The sequence below is a fragment of the Hyposmocoma kahamanoa genome, unplaced genomic scaffold (genome assembly GCF_003589595.1).
Source record: "Hyposmocoma kahamanoa isolate Upper Pololo Valley unplaced genomic scaffold, ASM358959v1 230, whole genome shotgun sequence".
Classification (NCBI taxonomy): Eukaryota; Metazoa; Arthropoda; class Insecta; order Lepidoptera; family Cosmopterigidae; genus Hyposmocoma; species Hyposmocoma kahamanoa.
The window spans coordinates 724,340-750,867 of record NW_020653749.1 but is presented as its reverse complement, the minus strand read 5'-3'; the positions used below and the strand labels follow the sequence as shown (position 1 = coordinate 750,867).

Sequence of the window (26,528 nt, the reverse complement as noted above, 5' to 3'; positions counted from 1 at the left end):
AGGAAATAAAAAGGGAATTGAGGGAAAAAAAACAAAATTAGTAGTTATGGAAATTTTCCTTAACACGTCGTTTGAAGGAATCAAGAGAAGGGGATCGTCAAATTGATTCAGGAAAAGAATTCCATAACCGTATAGCAGATACAGTAAACGAGTTTGAGTAAAAATCGGAGGCATGTTTAGTAGGAGTGTATTAGAGGACCGAAGAGGACGGCAGAGCGTTGCATAATGAGGGTTCCAAAAGTCGAATTATAGGTACGAGATTTTAAGATCTATTTGCATGTCATCGGGGATAGTGCAAATCCGCGTATCTACTATTGGCGCGTATCTGCACTAAACCAAATTTCATAGGAGACTGGCTACGACTTTCATTTTTTGCACAATAAGCATTAATTTATATTATCTACGGAGTGATAACAATACATCCCCGTAAATCTTACGCGGATTTGATTTGGCGACTAAATTACCGAAATGGAAACTCCTAATCAAATGTTAGTTACGCGTAATTGCACTATCTCCGACGAGAAATGAGAAATTAATATAATTAAACACATCAAATATTTAATGTGTATTTTAAATTGACTTACAATTATATGGACGTCGGGTCCGCGCTAAAAAGTGTCCGAACTTATAGGGCGTTAAAATCGTATACAGAGCGTCATTCACGCTTTAGTCTTCGTTTGTTCGACTGACAGCGAAGCAAGCAAAATTAGACAGTACTGCGATGACATTACAATTTAAATTCAACGTTTTAGCTTTTTCATATTCCTTTACATGTCACTACGTTTAAATAGGTTGACTTGGGACATTTTTTTCGTGGTTTTTGTATTAGACCCGTCGTCCATTTATTGTAAGTTTAATGGTATTTTATTAACAATGTATGACAACAAACTCTAACGAAAGCCAAACAAACGATAAAAAACAAAAAACCGAAGAGATAGAATAGAAGTGGCGAAGTACCGCTTCATGAACTCGCTGTACCACTTATGTAAGTATTTATTTTATAAAGGTTTATGTCCCGGTTGTAAGACTTTTAGAGTGGTTACGCATGGCTACGTCTATCAGCGATACATCGATACAATCGCGCGTTTGTATCGATGCCGTCGCGTGCTTGCATCGCGTTTACATCGCCTTGTGTAACCGCTCTTGGACCAATCAAGAGGGATTAGGAGTAGCCTCATATTTGATATTTTAATCAGCAAAAAGACCACGTTCTTTTTTTTAAACTTATTATGGCAGAACTTGATTCGCTCTGGACCTTTTGGAGGGAAAAGTTTCGTTTTTATTTTGACTTTCAGTTATTTTGTGAAATCTAGTTTAAAGTGGAATAGGATAGTGCTATTGTGCCTTAATCGAAGATTAAAACGCGAAATTATACGAATCTCGAATTAGAATACCAGTACCGGCCCGTTTTAAGGAATCCCGAGTCAATCCAAGCACGCCGCCTCAAATTGCCTATCCTCTTTGTGGCGGCCACATTTACAGAAACATAATTAAACTTCATGTTTAGGCTGATGGCTTTGCCAAAGCCTTAATTAATTAAAAAAAAAAATTATGGCAGAACCACTTAAAATGAAATTTTTCAGTTCAGTTTCGAGTTCATAGACAATAGAATTTTGATTCTATGATACTCGCACTAAAAAGAGCGCCTTTGTGATATGGTTTATGAAATTATAATTCACAGGTTAAAATACAGGAGTAGAAAAAATATTAAAAACATTTTTTTTGGCGATATCGTCGCGCAAAACTACGAAGCCATAGATACAAAAGTTGAAGTTGAAAACATTTTTTTCCATCCTCTGAGTTAAAAACCATCTTTTAGGGCATAGAAGCCAGCTTCTTGGCGTATGCGCATTTATTGCACTTGCTTGAGGCATCCTGTCCAGAGTTGTTGACTGTAGTTGCGCTTGTGTTATTGATTTTATTAATTTTATGCGGAGGGAGGATGAGATAATTAACTGCGTGAAAAAAATTTCAACGCAAGCGCAGCTATTTTGCACGATTTAACCTTCACTGGGTTCGCGGAGTAGCAAATTAATTTACTTCCATTTTTATTACCTAGGTCTGCCGCCAAGCAGCAATGTGATAATTACTCTTGTCTGATAATTTCTTGTCTGTTATGCTACAAATTATAAATAAATAAATAAATAAATAAATAAATACTGCGTTTCGGTTTTGAAGGATACGGGTGCTGTTGAAATTGGGACTTGTCAACTTATGTCTCAGGGTGAAGGGCGTCGTGGCAATGCCCCTCCGATCTTTGCGGTATAAAGCTTTGACTGGCACTACAACTGTTACGGAGAGGCGTGTCGCTTACCACCAGGCTCACGACTTGTCCGTCCCGTCACTTGGTATTATGAAAAAAGAAAGACTTCATTATCACATTTTCCTCAGCTGTTAGGGACCGGTTAAACATCCGCTAGTGTAGTCTGGTTTAAAAAGACGCACTTACGGTGTAAAATGAAAACAAAAAGTTAGACAATCAACAGTTGTTTTATTTAGTACTTTACTAATCTGACCCTTACATAGTGATGCAGTAAAGTAATTATAATTAATAATGTGGTAGTAATTAATAAAATAGTGCAACTTACTATGGGTGAGAGTACGCATATGTATCGGCAAGAGTAGGTATGCAACCCCTTTTTTGATTTCGTTTATCGGTCGCACAAATGCTCCCAATCTCTCCCATTCAGTTTAAGCTTCACGATACAACAAATGGTATTAAGAGCATTCAGCCCAATCTTCACATACCTACCTATAATACATATAGGCTCTTTTTAAATTTCTTGGCACCTTGGGCACCTCCATATCTTTCTGGTAATGACATTTTTTGTACTTCTTGTCTTAATTTTTGTAATAAATAACTAAGTATTATTATAAACAAAACAGTGAAAGAGTACGCACGGACTCTTGCAGTAGGTATATCTAGTTACATTCTCTTACACACTTCACCCATACGTAGCAAGTGACTAGAATAGTTTGCAATTTAAACTCTAGGCAAGGTTTTCAAAACAAAGTCAATTTTCAAAACATTTATGTTTAATTTATTATCTGTGCAAATTTGAAAAAACCAAAAAGTTTTAAGCAAACACAGGAAAATGTTCAGACTTATGCAATTTTTTAGTTTTCAATATTTTTTTAATATTTTCCCCACAGCAATGTCCTCTTCCTCTCAATACAAAATGGCACTGAAGTTAGTTTTTGGCCTTTATTTTTTCCATCCTCTAAGAGTTATCGAATGCGCCTCCTTAGACCAGGTTAAGAAAATAAAGTCATAGGTAGGTACATATCTCCACTATGGTTCGAACCGCCTAGACCTCTTAATTGCGAAACAACCGTTCTCTAGACCACCGCTGTGCACCTATAAGGTAAATATTGTAACTTTGAATTGTTCTTTGACACTAGCAGAAACTCGATAGCTCATATTCCAGATTGAATGAACGCCGACCGAACACAAGCACGCACACATACACACACACACACACACACACACACACACACGCGCGCGCGCGCACGCGCACGCACATGCTCATGCACATACACACACACACACGCCCACGCCTACACACGCAGTAGATTATTGCCAGTATATTATGTCAAATTCAATATCAGAGCACAGCCGAAAACAATTGGAATATATGTTTTCCCTAAATTTACAAAACATGTGTCAATACTAAATATAAAACGGTCTCTGCGACGCAACACAAGTATGTGCGTTAGTGAGGGCACAATTGCCTAGTTTAGGAACTTCAACAATCTATAGGTGTTATTTATTAATGTTTTGAGAAAATCAACGAATTATTATTAGTAGTGAAGAAGTAATAGGCACACGATCAAAATGGTATACTTCAGTTTTTTGTTTTTTGTTCTCTGCTTTAGTTATATTTTCCCCAGTGATCGGAAACCTCTTGACGGTCAAAGTGCAAGAGAAACTCTCAGAACAGCGGAGGAACTAGTTCGTGTCGAGAATTATTTCCCGACAGTTGGTAGTTCATGAACTACTCAAGGCTAGTGGCACTGGGCTCTATTCCTTTAGCAAGCGACAATAGAAGCGAGATGATCATAAGTGTACAAAACCACACCATTCAATTAAATTTGTATTGAATTGATATTCAATTATTTTTTTGTTAAATTACGCCACTATTTTGTTATAAATATTAATACAATGATCTCTAACCAGGGCTGGTAGTTGTAAAGTGACGAAATACTTTCATAGATTCTTATAGATGGCGTTACGGCTAAAAGTTGTAGAAAACCAAACACAAAGATACGAGAACTTGTTGCACATAGACATATTCGTGAGGTGCGGTGGTTCGTTCCGTGGCTTAGTTGGCATAGCGTTTGGCATGGTTTGCTAGAAGACGTCAGTTCGAATCCGGCCGGATCGAAGGGTTTTATTCTGTGCGATCTTTGTATTAATAACCACACCCTTTATCCAAATTTTATATAATAACCGATATGTATAACCGTGAAATTTCTTGTAAATATAACTACAAACAAAATTATTTTCAATAAATGTATAGTTAACTCAATAGCGTTAAATTACAGTGTACACAATTTACATGAATATATTTTATGTGTTAATGTTATAATATTTATGTATTTTTACTTGTACACGTAAATAAGTATTTATTTACTACCTACTTTGTTTGTTTAATGACGTGGTATTAACGCAATCAAATTGATTGAAACTTAAATCGTATGAATATAATTGAAAGTGTAGTACATTAAGATAAGGTCGATTTTATGTTGACGATGCTTACGGCAAATAGAATATGTTTAAAAAATTTTGAAAAATTTGGAATGATAAGAAGTTACGATAATGTAGAAGTTTGGTCCTAAGCTGAATTCAATGACATTCTATAGAAATTATCTAGAAATATAGAGTATTGTGATTTGTCAGTTACCCGAACAGTTATAAGTTTAACACACAGGCTTCGCGCAACGCGCAACTTACTATATGGAAGTAGCTCGATTACCACTGACATTTAGGTAGGTTCCTCCTACAGAACAGAGATCGTTTAAAATTATTCACAGGAATAGTGGCCGGAAGGGTTCAGAGAGTACGAGAAAATTCGGATATCTTAGAATAGTGAAAACATGGCTCTTCAATAAAAGTTGTCAAGGATTTTGGTCAAGTTCTACCAGAACCGAAAGTGTTCTGATATGACGAATTTAAGATGGCCGCCATACGAAATTGACTATTCTGAATCTTTGCAGCTGTCAATGATATACGACTGGTTTGTTCTGAGATATTTAATACCAACTACCCTTTTAATAAACTAGAGCCGTCAATTACCCTGCTCCCTCCCATCCAAACTCAACCAAAGCGGATTCTCTGCTGAAATATGAAGTCTAATTCCCAATTTGTCACAAGTCCCAAAGAAAGCCCTCGCGGGCCGCTAAAGCGGCCATGAGTGACGCGCGCTATTTAGTTATAACATACAGGTAGTTTCAAAATTATTAAGAATGTGACGGCTTATAGACAAATTCAAATTTGTAGTGGGCAAATGTGCAAAATGTGGGCAAAAATGTAACAAATACTTCATATATTTTAATTGACCAGAATTGATCTATCCTCGTAGCCGCAATTTTGCGGTAGGAGGAGCGCATCGCGTTAGCGGTTATTGTGTGCTTTTCTTATAATTTTCCTTTTTGTCTGACGATCTCAATATAATTTCTTATACTTTGATATGTAGTGCAATTTATACTGTAATGTTATATTTGAGAAATAAATTAATCTGAATCTGAATCTGTAGATATTTTATGATCCGTATGAATTTGTGTGTGAGAAAGGTAAGTAATATATGACACATTTTAAAATATAACAAAAATATATGAATAAAATTGTAAGTGATAGATATAATTACCGTTTGCAGTTTGAAGTAACTCGCGTTTACGCTATTTATCTTTTTTTTACCAATTATTGTCTGCACACTGTAGTCTTGCCGACCAGCACCGGTACCGACAAAAATTATATACCACATACCTACATTGATTTGGCTTCGTTGAAATTTCAAAGATCAAGTTTATATACTTCTACTAATCGGTAAGATTTGAGACCTTCTAAATCGTGAATTGTGACTTAGATGCCTAATGACCTAATTCATAGCTGATTTTGCGACAAACATTATTACAATGTTTTTGCTTGAGATTGAAGCGGATTATCTGTAATTATTGCAATAAAAATATCTGTAATTATTGTTTTCAAGTGAAAAAATTTAGCAAACAGCCATTTGACAGAAGTAATTTTTGAATTGGCATATGACAAGTTGATATTGCCAGGTGAAAGTCGTTCGATTTTTCTAATATTTAATGCCATGAGATTCTGGTACACCTAAACACAAATGTTCTACAATTATTTTCAGTCAAACTATTATGCGAATTTTCCTAGACATTGTACGGTCAACGGCACATCAGACTACACATTTTTGTTCGAAAATCGCCTCCAGTGCAACGGAACAAGATACGTCAATGTGTAGCTTGATGTGTACATTTTCTGTAGATTCCGAAAGACATCAAATTATCTACCATAATATTTGAATGCACATCAAACCAATACATAATACCTATAATATTTGTGTTCTACACGTTTACCGCGGTTCGGCGGCCATGTTGAAAACATTTTAGTTCTGTTTGCCATCGGAACGAAAAAGGGCACAACTAATATTTTTATCAAAGTCACAGTCAAAGTCAAAGAATCATTAATTCCATAGGTGAAATACATTGACACTCGAAAACGTCACATTTAAGCTACTGCTCGTTCACTACGCTGACCTCCCTGAGAAGAACGAGCAAGAAACTCTAGGGATTTCTTTTTTCAAATAAACTTAAAAGCTATGGAGTACACCTTGAATCAAATTTGTGTGGAATCTAGAACCATGTCGTATTTCCATACATCTTTATTTAAGACTACGCAGTCTTCAATATTGCAATACGACTTTTCAATCAAAATATTTTTAGTATGTAGTTTTTAAACTTAGGAAATGATAATCTTAATATACCTACATATGCTCCGGAATCTTACTTCGTTAAGCGAAATCGTGAGTTTGGACTTAGCTCTAAGGTTAATATTATGGACATCATTTTTCTTATTGAAATTTTATGAATATTTTTAAGGGCATATAAAATATTTGAGTAAATGTACTGTGATGCCACAGTCGTGACACCAGTCTCCTTAAACTTTTCTCTGAGAGAAACCCGAGAACCTAAATGGTACACATAACCAATCGCTCGTTTTTGCAATACAAAAATGGTTTGAATGTCTGCCGCTTTACCCCACATGAGAATCCCGTAGGACATTATACTATGGAAGTAAGTAAACTATTCTAGCTGTAATAACGTCGGTAAGCTCACGTATTCTGCGGACTGCGTATGCAGCGGAGCTTAATCTGCTGGCCAGGGAAGATATATGTGGAAACCATTGAAGTTTACTATCTAAGGTCACTAAAATCGAGTTACATACATATTCGGGATCAGGAAATGAAGGACAATCTAACAAGGTACTTTCTTGTAGAAATGTATCTCTACACAGCAAGCTCAAAGGGCATACCTGACTTCAATAATCAGATTATATAAAGTCATATTTGCCGTTTATTGCGTTGAAAACATTTTCCTAAATACGGAACTGTGCCCTTATTATGTAGTTGAATTACAATATATTAACACAAAAAGGTACATGGTAAAGATAAAACTATTCATGAGTCAACTATTAAAAGTAATATTTAAATTAATTATGCCCTTTGTATACAGTTATATATTTTTTTCTACTAAGTTAAAAAAGAACGTTATACAATGAAAGTTTCTGTATTAAACATGTGGCATACACTTATAACATAATTAAACTATTTAATATCAAATGTATGTTTTAACTTTACTATTATTAGGAAATGAAACTATTTTTCCGGATTTAAATCGCGTATATTTGTTTTTTCAAACAAACCGACGTTTCGGGCCCTTTACAGGTCCCATGGTCACCACCTCAGTCAACCGTGATCATAAAATAAAAATAAATCCGGAAAAATAGTTTCATTTCCATGTGTAACAATCGCGAAAACCTAAGAACTCGATATTTACTATTATTTTTATCATAAAATCCTGAAAAATATTTAAACACATTTATGTCTATGAATTTAGAATTTGCTGAATGTGCCTTTCTTTCTTCCGAAGGCAAAGTACTCGGAAAGGTTCAGTCAGTGTAAAAAAGTACTTTTTTAAAACTCTATTGCACACAAAATAGTACAAATGGCGGATTTTATTTGGTCTGTGGTGGACTTATTATGCCTATTCTCTATCAGTTAGCAGGAGAGCTGGGTTCAGAGCAATGGCATAACATGACAATTAAAAACGATAGGATCAAAGTTTATAAATAATTATAAGTATTTCATGAAATACTACAGATGGCAACATCATTCGTCCCATTCAAACGCTAACTCAATGCGGTTGGTGGTTCACACGTTTTCCAAGAGCTGTGAACATGCAGGTTTTATCAGAATTTCCCACTAAACAGCCATAAATGTACATAATTTAGAAATATACTCGTAGGTACATGCCGTCACGAAGGTTTCAATGATCGTCCTCTCCATTGAGTGTCTCTATTGACCATCTTGGACCTCTTTATGGAGAAAAAAATTCAATATTACTTTAGTTGATTTCATTTTTAGTTGTAGTAGAGTTCTGCATATAAAATTATCATTCATTCATTACGTCCAGGGAAGTACAGCCACCTTACTTATTTCAGCCGTCAAGCAGTAATGCCAGCATTACTGTGTTCCGATTTTGAAAGGTATGAAAAGGGTGCTGATGAAATTAAATTACACATGGGACTTGCCAACTTAAATTTCTGGGTGACGGGCACAGCAGGAGCGCCCCACAGATCTTTTGCGATTTAAAGCCCTGAGTGTCGCTGCAACTGTTGTGGTATTCGCTTGCCCGCCGAAGAAGGCAACCTACTCATTATACCTAACACTTCGACGACCGTCACTTTGACGACTTTGTAGTCCGCTGCCGAAGTCCTCTGAGTCGACTAGGTCGGTCAAACAAGTATCAACGTGTCGGCAGTCACAGATGCGCGCGCGGGTCAAAGTCAAAGAATCATTCTTTCTTTCCATCCTCTAAGATAAATTCAGACTAGAAAACGTCATTTTTTAAGCTACTGCTCGTTCACTCTTCCCTGAGAACGAGTAAGAAACTCTAAGCATTGCTCGTTTCAAATAAACTTAATTGGTACTTAGAATCAAATTTGTGTGGAACCTAGACCCATGTCGTCGTTCCATACATCTTTATCTAACACGTAATCTTCAATTTTGTAATGTGACTTTTCAATTAAAATACTTTTAATGTAAGTTATGCATTTAGGAAATTATAATTTGAATATATATGCTCCGGAATCTTATTGTAAAAACGTAATACGGCTCCCCGTAAAAGAATCGTTTACCTTAGTTAAACGAAATCGTGGTGCCATGAGTTTGGACTTAGTTCTAAGGTTAATATAAAGGATATCTTGTTTCCTAATGAAATTATGTATATTTTGACGGGTATACAAAACATTTGAACAAACGTATTGTGAAATCACAGTCATGATACCAGTCTCCTTAAGCTTTCTCTGAGAGAAACCCGAGAACCTAAACGGTACGCAGAACTAACCGGTTGTTTTTGCAACACAAATATGGTTTGTATATCTGCTTCATCGACAATCGACCCTGTGTAAACACGCCATTAGACATTTTTTCCGCCATTAAAAATTTTTCATTGAAAATTAAATCAAAGGGTGATTCATCCCCTAGTTTGACAAATATTTTCTTAAAATTTAAATCACCATATTTCCAACAAAAAATGAACCAAGAAAATCCGTTCACAAATGCAGGAGTTATCGCACAACAATACAACAAAAAAAGAACATCCTCCTTCTTTGAAGTCAATTAAAAATGTAATGTACCTCTACAATGTGACTGTGAAACAAATTAGTTTGTATTTCTTTGTAATGACAGTTTATAAGTGTTGGTATAAATAAATTTAAATGTCGTAATTCATCACAACGGGGCGCGTAATTTCAGCCGCGTCAACGTCAGTTATCTAAAGTCGTTTTATGATTGTAGGGAAAATGAATAAAAAAGTTGTGTTTTTCAACAATATATTTAATATATAAAAAAGTCCACGCGTATACACACATGTTTTACATAATTGCACTCGATTTAAATCACATAAAAATTATAAATTAAAAAAAAACTTATTTTTTTCTTATAAAGAACCTTGTATAACTTCTCTTATTATTTAAATTTTATACCTCTACTTTATAGGCAATCGTTACTTATATAGCTATTATTGCTATTACCTTTGTAAGTATATTTTAGAAATGCGTCGTTTACTTTTGGTAAAAAAGGATCTAAGCAACACACGGCTTTTGTACCACAAACTTTTCTGTGGTATGACATAAAACTAACTGATTCAATTACTTTGTAGCAACTTTGCATAGGCAGGGATGGGAAAATGGCTATGGCGAAGCGCTGTGCTTCCTTTATAATATGTCCTTTATATAGGGTTACTAGTAAAATACAAACAACCACGCAGGACCATATTACTGACATCATAAACTACGACCTTTTGGTCCATAACTTGGTTCTATTTTCGTACAAAAACAATTAAACAGGTCGCCTTACTTTACTCGTATCTTAAAACACAAAGTTACTGAATTGCAAAAAAGTTTTGTCGTCTCCTGAATAACCACTCTTTATAAGATACGAGTTTGAGAAAGAAGGTGACGAAATACCAATTCGATGCAAAACGCAGGAGCGGGACGTCGGATAAGACGCTTGCACATTTGAACCAGCTACCTTACTACGAAATTCAGATCCAAAAAATACAACATAATAGTACATTGTGAATGTACTATTATGATGCGGTAGTTACGAAATTATTAACGAGAGTTTGTTAGAAACTTTAATGGCTCGAGATTTTGTAATATAATTTAGCATTCCTAATGTCGACTTTGCCTGCATGTCATGACAGTGTTACGAGCAAGTGTGATGAAAAATTATGTTTCGTAAATAGATAATGAACATAAGTTGTTGATTATCAAGTTACTAATGTAAGCCTACGAGGTTGTTACTATTTTACAAAAAACTGTCGAGATAAAAAAAGTAAATTAAATAACGTAACCTCCGGTTAAAAAACCGACCTCAAAAGTCACTCATCCCCTAGTTTGCCACCCTTAGAGGTGGAATATTTTGTTGAAATTTAAATGGGACCACATCTGAGGTACCTTCTTTCCAACAAAAAAAGAATTATCAAAATTGGTTCACAAATGGCGGAGTTATCGCGTAACATACATACAAAAATAAAAAAAAACACAGACGAATTGAGAACCTCCTCCTTTTTTTGAAGTCGGTTAAAAATAAGTTCATTTCACTGGTCTAAAATTTTCAATTATTATATAAAGCTTCTTTAAATCTATTTTCCCATCCCTTAGACACTAGCGGCACCCCCTATCACAGATATACATATGGATCTGTATTTAACCTTGAATTACATTACGCCATATTGATATTACCTCATTCGCTGCGCATCACGTGATATGCTACGTAAATTCAACCATCCAACGTGGTTGGGATAAAACCACTAAAGTGTTATTATGTAATCGCTGTACGCCGATTATTATAATCCAATAAAATGAAATCTGCGTAGTTCGGTTTTTCGTATGTAAAAATGCAAACATATTATAATAAGCAAAGACGTATGATAAAAATGTGGTACAACTTCAGTTTGACAAATTTCGAACTAACGTTTTGGCGGAGTAATCTAAAAAACTAAATTACGTGTCATAATACTAAAACTTGTTCTTTAGCGATTGAATAAATGAATGAATGACATCACTGCCATTCGGTTGAGACTCAACTGCCATTGCGACTAGATTTCAGCAGGATAACAAATAATATCATAATTGCAATATTATCTCAGTGGACTTCCAAAGGAACTACACTTGGGGCTCTGGTACCGTGGTCTCTTTTGACTATTTTCAATTCTATAATTGTAACGATTTTATTCAAAAGACCGACCTGAAAAGTACGTGGAATTACATCTATTTGCCAAGTTTTATTGAACCTGTTACTGGGAAGTGTGCGAAACCGGATTCATCCCCCCCTTTAAATGGGACCAATACTGAGGTACCCCCTTTCCAACAAAAAAGAATTATCAAAATCGGTTCACCAATGCCGTATGAACAGCAGCCGCAGAATGAGGTAACGCGTACCATATATACAAAAAGAAAATGCAGTTGAATTGAGAAACTACTCCTTTTTTTTTGAAGTCGGTTAAAAATAATACAGGCCACTATCATGACGAATTCATTCTTTATTCTTTTTTCAAAATTAGTAGTACCACTCTTTTTAACCGACTTCAAAAAAGGAGGAGGTTCTTAATTCGACTGTATGTTTTTTTTTTGTATGTATGTTACGCGGTGACTCCGGTATTTGTGAACCGATTTTCATGATTCTTTTTTTGTTGGAAAGGGGGTATTTCCATAGTGGTCCCATTTCATTTTGAAGAAAATCATCCACCTCAAAGGGTGGCTGTTCACGCATGAAGATTCATTTTTATAAATAGCGCCTAACTTTAATTTAGGAGCAATTACTTTTAGCAATTATTTAGTTGATTTTGCTATTTCTCCAATTCAAGGCGTTTTTCTCTCGATACTTTGAGTAGTGTTGTAGTGAGAACCTATTTTTTTTATTATTACCAGTATCAAGTCCTGTATTGTGGCGAACTAGGGGATATTTCAATGAAACTTAGCAAATAGACGTAATTCCACGTACTTTTGAGGTCGGTTTTTTTAGTACTCTGTACTGAGACTTTCGCTTTGAATGGGCGAAATGGCGGTATACAGAAATAAAATTATTTACAAATGACCATTGGCCATGTCAATGCAAATGACCAACAAATTTTTTAACATTGTAATGCCCCTTTGTAACAAGATCAACATAATAAGCTCATTTGCTATTTCTATGTACAATTTCATACTGAAAAAAAGGAGCCATGGTCGTATTTTCAACCGACTTCAAATTAGGAGGTTCTCAATACGATTGTTTTTTTTTGTATATATGTTACGCGTTTATTTGTGAACCGATTTTGATGGTTCTTTTTTTATTGGAAAGAGGGTAATTCAGTATTGGTCCCATTTATATTTGAAGAAAATATTCCACCTCTAAGGGTGGCAAACTAGGGGATCAATCCGGTTTCACGCACTTTCCGGTAACCGATTTCAATAAAACTTGGCAAATAGATGTAATTCCACGAAATTTTGAGGTCAGTTTTTTTCATAGAAAAGTTGTTATATTTCATACTTTGGTGGACTATATTTAAGCCATCACTCGTATTTTTCCAGTTTCCCAATTATTACTATTTCGAATTAGGTCACTTTATTGTTGAAGGTAGGATATGGTCAAGTTTAGCTGGCATATGTAGCTTGTTGTTTGATTGATTTATAACGGATAATAAATAATGTTCCCTAGACCCTTTCCCCCGACCCCCTCCCGATCTGCGATCAAACTGACGCGATGGTTTTTGTGCTGAAGATTTCGATCCAGTATCCGTCTGGGTCCTGGATGAAGGCAAGTCCCTTCATCTTACCGTCTTGAGGTTTCTTTATGAACTTTACGCCAAGTTGCTCGAATCTGAAGAAGTAGACAAGTTGGTTAAAATAAAGATGAGTTTTAGAATATATCTTCAAAAGATTATTTGCGAAAGTATTGACTTGGAAATTTTAAAACAATGTTCCAAGCTATTGCTTGTTCACTACACTGACCTCATCTGAGAAGAACGAGCAAGAAACTCTAGGTATTGCTCTTTTCGAATAAACTTAAATGCTACGGAATATACTTTGAATGATAATTGTGTGGAATCTAGACTCATATTGTCTTTCCATACATCTTTATCTAACTTTTTTTTTTTACTCTTTATTTATTTAGGGGCTTTGATCGTTATTGAACATGCCAGACCCATTAGAAAAACGCTACCTCAGGAAAACATTTAATAAAGTCCAGACGAAAAATAAAAATACTACTTAACCAAACATGTATACAAAATCTCTGCGGCACTACATGTTGGCTCAGAGAAAACTGATTGAAACCACCCAACATTACATGTACGGAAACCAGAATGTACAAATAACCGCGCCCTGATAGGTTCCGTCCGAATACAGTCCATACAATAAACACCTTTTCAATTTAGGTATCACAGACAGCCCTCTATGCAGAGTGTGCATGGAGGGGGAGGAAACGGCTGCGCACATCCTACTACAGTGCTCCGGCGTGGCCAACTACAGGGCAAAGTACCTTGGAGTGCCAAGGTCGCTCCCCGAAGTCTTCAACAAGCCCAGGAGGCTGCTGAGATTCCTGGAGGAGCTTGGGTGGCACGAGTAGGACCCTGCACCCACCACACGCAAAATAGGCGCCTTGACGTCGAGTTGCGGACACCAGTCCGTTGCACCAAGTACCAAGTACACTCCATGAGCAAATGATGTACATCCTCAGGAATCCCACATACTTCGCATTCGGTGAGTTCACCCTCCTCATCAAATACAAAAATTTGTTTAATGGAACGTGTCCGGTAACTTAATATGCTCAAACCAAGGAAAACGAGGAGGCACACTCTGCATGGTCTTGTTTCCGGATTCCTTTTTCCTGGGACCTTATTTCGAAATATTCCTTCCAACGAGAACGGAACTTGCTCTTATAGTTTGCAAAAAAAAATACCTTTAACGTAAGTTAAAACTTAAAAAACTTAGGAAATGATAATCTTAATAATATGTTCCGGAATCTTATTGTAAAAACGTATAAATTTCCCCATAAAAGAATCGTTTACTTTGGTTAAACGAAATCGTGGTACTATGAGTTTGGACTTAGTTCTAAGGTTAATATTATGGATACCTTCTTTCTTAATGAAATTATGAATATTTTTACGACATCGATACATTTTTTTTAAAGTCATGACTCCCGTTATATCCATCTTAAAATATGTTATCAAATAATATTATTTTCATTCATAAAGCTTTCGGAATAAGATGGAGATTTCTTTTTACTACTTAAGGAAAAGTTTCGAATGCATTATAAATATTTGTTTTTGAACGTAACACGACTTATTTTGAAGTCTCGTTGAGATAATTATGAAATTTTTTTAATGAATTAATTAAATATCTTTTATTGCACGTTAAAATTACAATGACATTATAAAACAGTACTAAAAAAACAGAATCATTTGCTCATATAGTGGTTGGAACGGAACCTATCAGAATGTGGTAATTTCCATAGGTTAGTTATGATGCATTTGTTGTTGGGTGGTTTCAATCCGCTTTGTCTCAGGCAACAAGTAGTGCCACGAAGATTTCGTACATGTCTTTGGTCAGGTAGTGCTTTAATTTTCCAGTTTGGATTCTATTTAATTCAATTTAATTTATTTAAATAATCTTTTTGAACAATACAATACAATAATGCACACTTAAGGCATTCTAGACCAGTGAAAAATTGGGCCAAATAAAAAAAAATGTTGGTCTTACATTTAAAACAGAAAAATAAAGAAAAAATATCCAAAATTTTATAGTTAAATAATAATAACGCATACATTCATGTCCCCACACTAGAGAAACCCTGTGTCGCGTGCGTCATGGACACACACATAGACAACCACAAATTACACCCAAACTCACAAGAGAAACAAATGTAGGCCATACAAATATTTCTCCCGGCCAGGGTATCGAACCTGGGACCCCTGCGTGGCAGTCCGCATGGTAACCGTTCGACCACCGAGGCAGTTATATATATGTAGCTACTATAACTGTTTCACGTATTTAATTTCGTTATTCATATTTATTGTGGTCTTTTAAGTCGTCGACGTACTTTACACCTTATGTGATAGAAAATCTCTGTAAATAAATATCTGTGGAAACTTTTAATTAGCCCTCAGCATGCATGCACCGGTCTGTCAGGCGTGTATTACACTTCCCATTATATTCAAGTTACCTAGCTGTAAGTTCTCCAAAAATAATGAAAATGAAATAAAAATAACATTTTAAAAATAACCCTGTATATACGAGGCCTATTTCCGCCTGTGTAGTATGTTCAAACCATCGAAACACTCCCAAGAGCTGAGTTTCATTGATCAATTGTAAGAAATACCTGGCACAAGCGGCGTCCACGTCGGGCACCAGCAGCCCGATGTGGCCGAACCCGCGGGGGTCCTGGTTGCCGTTGTGATAGCTCGAGTCGTCGCTCTCCGTGCCCCAGTTGCTGCGAGAACAATGCACCCACATTCAATAAATAAATACGACTTTCTTCGAATCCCCGCGGCGGCATGAATCACGACTTTAGTTCCTAAATTACGTACATTTGTGACTACCTCTAATAACCGTGTAGATAAGACATCATGACGAAATCTGCATGTCGAAGAAGGTTTACAACTCTTTGAAAGTTTACAACCCTTTCACGTAAGTGTACTTTGTCTATAATCAATTTGTTTAGGCACTACACTGGTATACATTTTTTTGTTGAAACATATACTTTACAAATCAATAGGTATAAAAATAAGCTAAATATTTGCATTTTGTATTTGAAGGTAGGTAAAAATAATTTTATAAATGTATACTTCATTAAATAGACATCTCAAAAATGTCTACATTTAGTTACGTATGTAAACAAATGGACTATAATGGTAGGCTTTTTGGAGCACTAAATTATTATTATTATAATAAAATGGGTTTAGTCCCTAAACTGTATTAGGCTAGAATATTGGTGACGGGACGAACAAGTCGTGCGCCCGGTGGTAAGTGACACGCCTATCCATAACAGTTGCAGCTTTAGATCGCAAAGATCTTAGGGGCACTGCCACTGTGCCCGTCACCCTAAGTTGACAAGTCCCATGTGCGTGTAATTTCACCAACACCATTACCCCTCCAAACCGGAACGCTGTAATGTTCACATCACTGCTTGGCGGCAGAAATAGGTAAGGTGGCAATATTTCCCTGGACGAATTCTTTCACAAGGAGCTCCACTGCTACTAAATGTACATGAAACTAAACAACGAAACGGAATTTCTCTATGTGCTTGTTGTAAAACCTTTATCCATCATTAGGCCTGTCCTTTTATATGGCAGTGAAACGTGGCCCGTACTTGAGCGTCATAAGCAGGGGCTGCGTGTCACGGAAATGAAGATGCTGCGCTGGATGTGTGGAGTTTCACGGAAAGACCGTGTCAGAAACTCCCGCATCCGCGGCAGCCTTTACGTCCGTGACATTGCAGCTAAACTGCAATAAAGCCGCCTACGTTGGTACGGCCACATCTTACGGAAACCGGCATGCTACGTGGGAAACAAATGTCTGGCTATGCCACCTCCGCCGGGCCCCGGTAGAAGGGGCAGACACAAGAAGTGCTGGCTTGACGTCGCCAAGGGTGATATGCGTGCCAATGGTCTCACCACTAAGGATGCAGAAGACCGTGCAAAGTGGAGGAGAAAAAGCAGGAAAGCGGACCCGGAAGAGAGAGAGAGCTTGTTTTTGTTTTTTTAACGACTTTTTGCCGTAGCGCCATCTTTGACAATTTATTTCTTCTATGAGTCAGGTACCTTTACAGCTACAGCAGCTGACTAAAGATGTCACTTTAGTTGGCATAGCGTCTGACACGGTTTGCTAAAAGACGTTTGTTCGAATCCAGTCGGATCGAATCTTCGCATTAATAATTATAACAAACTAGTGGAAGAATTTCACATAAAACTAAATAAATATCATGTTATCTAGTAAAATATCATAATATTTACTATAACCAATTTTACTTACTAAGTTAATTCTAAAGTGGCTTTCCTGGTCATCGCCCACACGGCTCTCTGACTTTCGTCCTGTGGGATCTCTGCTGGATTTTCATACCTGTAACATTAAATTTAATATAAAATGAGAACAATACTGCCCTCGGTAGAAATCATTTCGAACCATAGCCGTGAAGAATGAGTCAGTTATTACAACTGATATTACATACAATAGTGCAAAACTACATGTTGTGTCAATCAAGTAATCGAGCTTGCAAAACACCGCAATATCACTGTGCTCCAGTCTAGGATTGACTGTTATGTAATTCAGTCTCTTTTGCCTTGAGTACTTTTGAAATTATTTTAAAAGCATAATATTATAAAAATAAAACACACTTCATTTTATGCGTTTGAACAATAGCTGATCCACAGATAATATAATACTATATTAGCACAGATGCTCTATTTTTTATTTTCGGACACTTATTTTGATTCTTAACGGTGATCAATAGATGGTACCAAGTAAACCCGCGATGCGATTGTAATAATATTTGTAAAGGCCAACAGATGGCAGCTGTTATATTGTGAAGGTTATTACTCTTGTGCAGGTGGTGATTATATTATACGATAACATTTATTATAAAATTGCAAGGAAGCTATTCCTTGTAATTTTACTTAGTTACTTTTAATACTTGAATGAAATACTCAGTGCTTAAAGATTACGTAGTATCGAGAATAAATTCAAAGAAGTGCCATCTATACAATTTATTACAAACTAACACATCAAAAAGAATACCATTGACAAACCTTCGACTTGTTGTCTTTTCAACGACAATTGTTTTCGCAATTTTCATTATTATACTTAATTAAATTTTAATTTCCGCATTCCTAAAGTGTTGTATAAATGGTTTTGCACTTCTTTTTTATATTTTATAAGTGTTTTTTATATTTTATCCAAGTGTCGCTATTTACAGTTTTAAAAACGTACTAAAGTGTTAATTTATATGAATTGACACCCCATGGCAGAACTTCTGTAGAAGATTACATACGAGCCGAACATCAATTACATGCACCCGGGACTTGTCAACTTACGTCTCAGGGTGACGATCGCAGTGGCAGTGCCCATAGATCTTCGTTTTTTAAAGCTCTGAATGACTGCAACTGTTATAGATAATCGAGTTGCTTAGCCAGGCGCCCGACTTGTTCGTCCTATTACTTGGTAGTATACATTAAAAAAATGGTATGGGACGTACCAAATACAGAGCCGAGCTAGTGTTGTATATTCTATCTTTTAGTTCTAACAAAGGGTGAGGTCAGATGAGTGTAATTTTGTGAATTGTGAGTACGTTTTTTGAATCTCATAGTTTGTTTCAGTTGCTTTTAAACGTTTGTACGGGATGTTTGTGTTATATACATAGTGTAATGGATGCATTAAAAATAGTGTATATTTTTGAAACATTACGAGACATTGTTACAAAAAGAGGCTGTACCTAATGAAACTGTAGGCAGGAACAGAAGACATAAATTTATTTTCAAATTAGTCTACTATTGTACATTTACAGACTTCAAAAAAAGGACTATGTTTTTTTTTGCATGGTCCCATTTAATTTTGAAGAAAATCATCCACCTCTAAGAGTGGTTGTTCACGCATGAAGATTCATTTTTACAAATAGCGCCTAAATCTTATTATAAGGAGCATTTATTTTAATGGTTGACTTTGCTATTCTCTAATTCAAGGCGTTTTTCTCTCAATATACGTTGAGTAGTGAGAACCGATTTTTATTATCTCCTGTGTCAAGTCCCGTTTAGTAACGAACTAGGGGATGAATCCGGGTTTCACTTTCCGGTAACCGATTTCAAAAAAACTTGGCTAATTGGTGTAATTCCACGTACTTTTGAGGTCGGTTTTTTTAGTACTCTGTACTGAGATTATTGGTCTCTTAACTTGTAGGTAGTTTAGTGCGTTTACGTAGTAGCGATCACACCATCGTCGCGGTGGCGCTGTCGTGATACACTTTACTGAACTCCAATGCGCGGCTATTCAGTGGCGACATAGCCGGCGTCGTGGCGGCGCGTATTGGTATGCGCTGGTGTTGATGCGCTACAAGTTCAACATACTAACATGAAAGTTTACGTGAATATCTAAATTTGTAAGGTACTAGAAGAACAAAGATCAACCCCGACAGTTTCTTGCTTAATCTTCTCAGGGGAATCTGCCTTACGAATGAGCGGTAGAGTTTAACCATTGTGACGATTTCAAGTGTAATAATGCTTACCTATGAAATAAGGACAATTTTGAATTTAACTAGCATTTGGCAATAAACATTTCTTTTACCTTCATTCCCTTGCCCCTCCATCTACCCGCGAAAACATGTCACAAAGTTCGGTCGTAATTAAGCGCGTGAGTCGGCAGATAACTCATTTTGCGTCGTCGTGTGGCACAAACCGGATTTGTATATGATGACGCGTTTACACCAAGTTGACGGGCGATCACCGATTGCCTGCGAAAGGCGGCAAGCTACCCGGTGTAAATAGTGAGTCGCCTGATGACCGTACTTCGCAGTCGACGTGTATCGTTGGACGACTGTCGCGTCTAGCCTGTTCCCATAACACGACTATCTGTCGTGACTGTGTCGTGGACGTTTATTTTATCGTTGAACGACTGTCGTGTCTAGCTATTCCCACTACGATTCTGTCGTGCAAACGACGTTTGAAGCAGCGATTGTCTGTCGTCATTTTATTGTGACATTTTATTTATCGTCTGACGACTATCGTTATAGCTCTTCCCAATGTCACGACAGTCTGTCGTCGTAACGTCAAAAAAGTCGTGACCGAAAGTGAATCGTGTTGTTCTACACACTACACTTTAAATTGTACGACTAACCGGCACATATTAGTCTATGCGCCCGTTGACAAGTGACGGTCGACCAAACAGGTTTCTATATGCCCACGACCGCGCCCCACCGCGATAAGGATTTTGTAGGCTATGGCGGCAGACGATTTGGTGTAAACGGCGAGTTGACTGCGTCGACTTTAGCTAGTTGACGTCAATGATATTATACTTCTGGTTGAAGTAGTCTACCGTAGTCGGCAGACGACCCAGTGTAAATGTGTCGTGAAACCAAATGCTGCATAAATTACGCGACTCGCAACTCACAAACATTACGCTCGTCTGGTCTCACCCTTATGCTTTAAGCAAAAAGCGAAAGGATACATTACCCCATAAAGAAGAGCGAGAACTTCATGGCAGGAAAGTGCAACTGTTTGAGGAGCGTCATGCCAAGAACACCGGTATAGAACGGTATGGATTTACGTGGGTCCTTGATGCGGTACATCGTTTGTTGGAACAAAAAGTCCTGGAAATAGATAAACAAAAGTGATAAATAAATAAAAAATACATAGATATTTCCCTAATCAATGCGTTTGATACCTGTAAACCTAAATTTCATTATCTATATTATATATATAGTATTTGGTGGCTATTGTTATAATTTAATTTATGTTTGTAAACTTACATTATTATTTATATTACTTACCTTCGTTACTTACACTATTTACATTGTTTGCTTTACATCTTACACTTTTGCTTGATATATATATGTATAGTATTTAGAGTTAGGTATATAAATTTGCGTGTGATGCACTTCGGTGGCATGGCTTACCGGGCTGCGATCGCTCATCATATGGTACTGGCAGAAAACCAGCACTGTTTGACTCCTCTCGGTCTACAGTATTTATGCTCAGTCAGGGCCATTTCAGCACAAACTGTAGTCTTAAGTACATTAAAATTTTATCATTGTTTTTCTCACAGTATTTGTTTTTCTCGCAATATGTGTTTTGTATAAATGTGTATAAAATTAATAATGAATGTTTTATGTGCTTTTATGTTATACTCTGTGAAGTGATTGTAAATGTTTTGTTTCTGTTTGTGTTTGTGCTGAATAAACGTGTTATCTATCTATCTATCTAAATATCAAATACATAACTAAGCCTTGTAATGTGTGCATGTCCTATCAAGACCGCCAAATTCTATGTGTCCTGTGTTCAATAAATACCACATACAAGACATTTATTTATCCACAAAGCACATAAAAACAAACATAAGTGAACGATTACAACAAAAGAATTGCTGATTTTCAGCATTCACCCTAAAAGTACTCGCTTGCTGCATTAGACTGGCCAGTGGTGTGTATACTACACACCAAGCAATTAATAGAGGCTGTCTGTGTTGCACTATATGTAAAAGGTATAAACATTAAAAATATATATACTTAAAAACAGAAACTATTCTAAAATTTTATTTATTTAGTGACGCTTAGTGGATTTAAACACCGACCAATTGCTACTCGATTTCTGCACAGACAGGAGCCCTTGTTTACACATTTTTTTGAAAGGATATATAGTTTTGGGATTTTATATGAATTTGTGTTTGTGTAGTTTTTTATATTGCTTTTAAGAATCGTAGTAAGTTTTGTGCCCTTTAAGTCTCATTTTAAAGTAGGAAGTTAAGCCTTTTTTAATGATATTCAATAATTTATATCATTAAAATGGGTCTTATTCAAATGTTGTGCATAGCTGAAAAAGGAGTGCAACTTAACTTACTTTTTTTTTTATAAAAAAGAAAACTTTTTTAGGTTTTTTTGTAGTTTAGTTACTAGTTCGTGTTCTGTAGCTGTGCCAATTAAAAAAAAATTTCTAACATTAAAGCTAACCTCATTCCGAGCTAAAGTTACAAAAGTAATTAATACAAATGCCTTACTTTTGTTTTACCAAAAAAATTAGTTTCAAAAAACAAATATACTACAAATGTTTATGTTCAAAAGGACATTGCTCTATTATGAAACAATTGTAGCTAGTTTGTTTCCATATTAACTACCGACTGGTGGCCCCACTTTGTCTGTGTGGAACAAGTACTATACTAATCTTCATTGTTTTATTGGTTCTTCATACTAACTGTCATCTCCTAGTTACCTCGTTTAAGATTTATTTTTGTGTCCAAAGTAGCCTATGTCTTCGCCTAGGTCCCATCTATTTCTATACTTTCTCATTTATAAAATTACTTGGGATTGAGGTTTATATTAATTTTGTTGAAGGAAAAATTTTTTTTATTAAACTTGACCAACTTCTGCTTTCCAATTTTTTTCTTCCGATACAATCAAGTCAACCTTATAAGAAACTGAGTAAAATAGCATTAAAAATTTTTTTTTTAAATTTGACCAAATTCTGCTGTTCCAATTTTTTTTGTCCTTTGCAATGAAATAATCCCTTTGTGAACTGAGTCGGTCAGCACTAAATAAATTTTCATGAATTTTATTCATTTTATAGACAACTCATGCTTGACCAATTAAAAAGTCCTTAATTTGTATTTTTTATTTTCTTTTTATATGTTGGGGCTGTGTCACTCAGAGCTTTAAATCTCACCCGAGACATAAGTTGACATGTGCCTATAATATCACCAGAACCCTTACCTCCCCTTCAAAACCGGACTTCAATACATTCCTCTTATGGATATGTCTCTCCACCTTAATCAATATTATAGGTACTTATTAATTTTAAGCATTGTTTGTTCATATTTAATAATCCATATTAATGATTGTCGTATCATAACTTAACCCAAAATAAACTTCAAGGGCAGATAATTCGACAGAAATGGAAGTGTTATCTATGATATATCTATGCCACATAATTTGTTAACATAAGGTCAGTTTCAGCAACTTAGATTTTTTATATTTTAAATTAATATACACTTACATTTGTAGAAGGGTCGGGAGTCTGGCACAGAGCCTCGACTTCTTGAGGAGAAATACCTTCGCTGGCCATGATTATCTGAAGAAATCAGTACAAAAACAGTTTAGATTCCTGAAACCTTGTAACCTATAAATTGCATAAAACTATCAATTAAGTACGTGAATTTCAAATACGTATTGTTTTTAAACAATATTACTTACGATATTTAGCTTATAAACTAATATTACTGTTTATTTACTGAGAAAAACCGGAGGAAATAACGCGAAAATACACCCTAAGAAAGAAACCGCACAAATGTCAAATAAACTAATGACATTTGTTTTTTTTTTGCGGACTTTAAAAAAAAATATTTAACGACCTTGGATATATGTAATTAATCAAAATATTAGTGATCGCGTACAATAGCAGACTGCTGATCTTTACTCCGCCGCCACTTTCGCTAAGCTGGCTGGCGACCCTGAGTATACCCAGGTAGGTATGACCCTCGGTTCAGAACCTTACTGGACTTCTTAATTAGAAGGTAGATAGGTGTAACAGGTAGGTAAACAGTTTATATCATTAACCATCTGTACATAATATGTATAAATAAATCTATTTATTAATGAATAGAGCTGATAAAAATAGATTTAATGAAATGTACAGTCAGCTATTGATCGATGTAGATGAATATTATGATATAAAATTATTTTAAAAAGGTGTCACATGGTTGATTTTTAAAATTGCAATTAAGTACTACTTGTAGTATTAAAGTAGAACCTGATAATAAACGAACCAGGAAAAGTATTTGTTTTTCGATATCTGACTTATTAGTATTTACTGGCAGCAGTAGGGGCACGCTCTATCATCAGTCATTTAAATAGGGCATAATGTAAATTATTACTATTTCTTTTTAGACCTACTGCATTGCATACTAAGCCACTTGGTGGTGATAATAACAAAGCCACTAGTGGTCACCACAAGCTTCAGGTGAAAATTTTCATTATATTGTATTCCATCTCCATTGACACAGCAAAAAATTGTGAAAATGACATTAATGCCAAAACATTTTCAAAGTATTATATTTCTATAAAGTATTGCATATTGAAAGTTCAAATTTATACAGAAAAACAGAGACAGCTGCATTCTTTCATATTTCCATATAGAGTGCAACGCTTATAGAAACCAGTATAACATTTAAGTCCTTTAAATGTGCTCAGTAGCCCTAAAAACAAACCAACTTATCCGAAGAACAGAGTATGTTGTGATTATTATAGCGAAAAGACAATAAATACATAATTTCGTTATTAAATTAACTTTTCCTATGTAAAGGTGTTTTGAGAATTTATGTATCTTATTTTGTTTCAGAAATATAAAATTGAGCAACAGTCGACCTGACATCCACAGCAAAGAACTAACGAAATATACTATGTCCTGAGAACAAGTAGTCCTGCACATAGATGTTTGTTCTACGAGTGAGTCGAAACAATATAACTTTTAACTCATTCTGTATAGATTTGACCAACATTAAGAATATTGATGCAAGCTGAGCATTTGAGTGTATCATAAAGTTAGATAGATAGAAATTGAAACCTAACCTAAGTGTAAATAATAAAGTGAATATTAAAGAGAGTTTCCTGGTGCTTTCTAGCATCTACATTCTTATTGATCATAGTTTTTAAAGATACAATAAAAAACTTTGCATTTAATTTTGATTTTATTCAGTGTTAGAACCACCTTACTTATTTCAGTCGCCAAGCATTAATGTGTTCCGATTTTGAAGCGTTAGGGAGCTGGCGAAATTACAGGCACATGGTGCCCCTCAGACGTTGCGATTTAAAGCTATTAGTGATACTTCAACGGATCTGCTACGGGTCAGGTGTGTCACTATCACCAGATACACTTCACTTTGTATCATAAAAAGAATTAAGGAAATGGGTTAGTTGATCCCGTATAAAATTCTGAAATAAGTTCTATGAATGGAATTATATGACATTTAAATAATTTTAAACTTTATTCCTTGGACCGTAAATAGAACTTTTCATACAGATACCTCAATTCTTCTAACCATACAATATCTCGTTCTACATTAGTAACAGTACACTCGTAGGCTGACATCATCCTAGTTCCTGTAAGACCATCTATAAAAACATCCCCAATAACACACAGATGTGAACCGACATCAAAATTAGCTGGTTCCTGCTTTGTTTCTGATATAGCAGTCATCATTTTGGATTTAATGTCTAAATTACTATCGCCATATCGCAATTGTTCAACAAAATCTCTATGCAAACTCTTCATCATTTCTTTGGACACGTTTTTGTTGCGTTTACCCCAATCGTAATATATTTGTACAGTTCCAGTTCCATCGCTCAATTCTAAGTTTGTAGAATTATTAGTCTTATTATACAACGTTGTAACAACACCGTGGACCATGATATTCTTGAAAGAGAGTCCGAATAATTCATAAAAATATTTGTTGTGTTCACTCCGTTTTGCACGAAAGATATCTTGTACATACAGTTTCATTGGATACCTTTGAAAGTTATTCGGGACTATGTCCATGATTTATAACATTTTGCAATTGATTAAGCAATTAGATCTGGTTTTAAAGTGACTAAATTCAAGCAGGTAAGCAAAAGTTCTGAAAAACGTTGGCAATTTCAATTGTATTTCTGACATTTAATTTCTTACATTAACATGGCATTGGCAGAATGGAATGTAGCCAAATTTGACGTGACTCATAGTCTGTCAAGAACACAATTAGAACTTTATTTTTAACTGAATTCAAAAAAGGAGGAAGTTTTCAACTGTTTTTTTGTATGTGATGAGATATTTCCGATTCGTAAAGCAATTTTGATGGTTACTTTTTTGTTGGAAAGACTGTGCCTCAGTGTGCCATTTTACGAGGGCTTTTAAAACAAAAATTTTACATTAAGTTATAATGTTGCGTCGTTTACTTGGATGACGAAAATCCGTGGTGGTTTAGCCCTTGCAGCTTGTCTTGAATCTTGATCTATCAT

General features: G+C 35.6%; 2 protein-coding genes across 2 annotated transcripts; both read right to left on the bottom strand.

Annotated features, from left to right (window-relative positions):
• Positions 1 to 13,467: 13,467 nt before the first annotated feature.
• LOC113228395 (lactoylglutathione lyase) lies at positions 13,468 to 23,795 on the bottom strand. The gene is made up of 6 exons (XM_026461672.1): positions 23,730 to 23,795; positions 23,533 to 23,607; positions 21,001 to 21,137; positions 17,816 to 17,902; positions 16,164 to 16,274; positions 13,468 to 13,664 (listed from the first exon to the last, which is right to left on the bottom strand). Exons 2-6 carry the CDS (start codon positions 23,599 to 23,601, stop codon positions 13,535 to 13,537), a joined length of 534 nt encoding a protein of 177 aa, XP_026317457.1. The 5' UTR covers positions 23,602 to 23,607; positions 23,730 to 23,795; the 3' UTR covers positions 13,468 to 13,534.
• Positions 23,796 to 25,070: 1,275 nt separating this feature from the next.
• Positions 25,071 to 26,070, bottom strand: LOC113228382. Its single transcript, XM_026461659.1, has one exon. The coding sequence runs from the start codon at positions 26,068 to 26,070 to the stop codon at positions 25,519 to 25,521; it is 552 nt and encodes a 183-aa protein (XP_026317444.1). The 3' UTR covers positions 25,071 to 25,518.
• Positions 26,071 to 26,528: the final 458 nt, after the last annotated feature.

Excerpts from the sequence above, each read along its gene's own strand:
- LOC113228382 (XM_026461659.1), bottom strand. The coding sequence starts at position 26,070 with ATGGACATAGTCCCGAATAACTTTCAAAGGTATCCAATGAAACTGTAT.
- LOC113228395 (XM_026461672.1), bottom strand. The coding sequence starts at position 23,601 with ATGGCCAGCGAAGGTATTTCTCCTCAAGAAGTCGAGGCTCTGTGCCAG. Across the intron at positions 21,138-23,532 it reads CTCCCGACCCTTCTACAAAT|GACTTTTTGTTCCAACAAAC; the intron begins GTAAGTGTATAT and ends ATCTATTTCCAG. Across the intron at positions 16,275-17,815 it reads GCCACTTTAGAATTAACTTA|CAACTGGGGCACGGAGAGCG; the intron begins GTAAGTAAAATT and ends TTGTTCTCGCAG.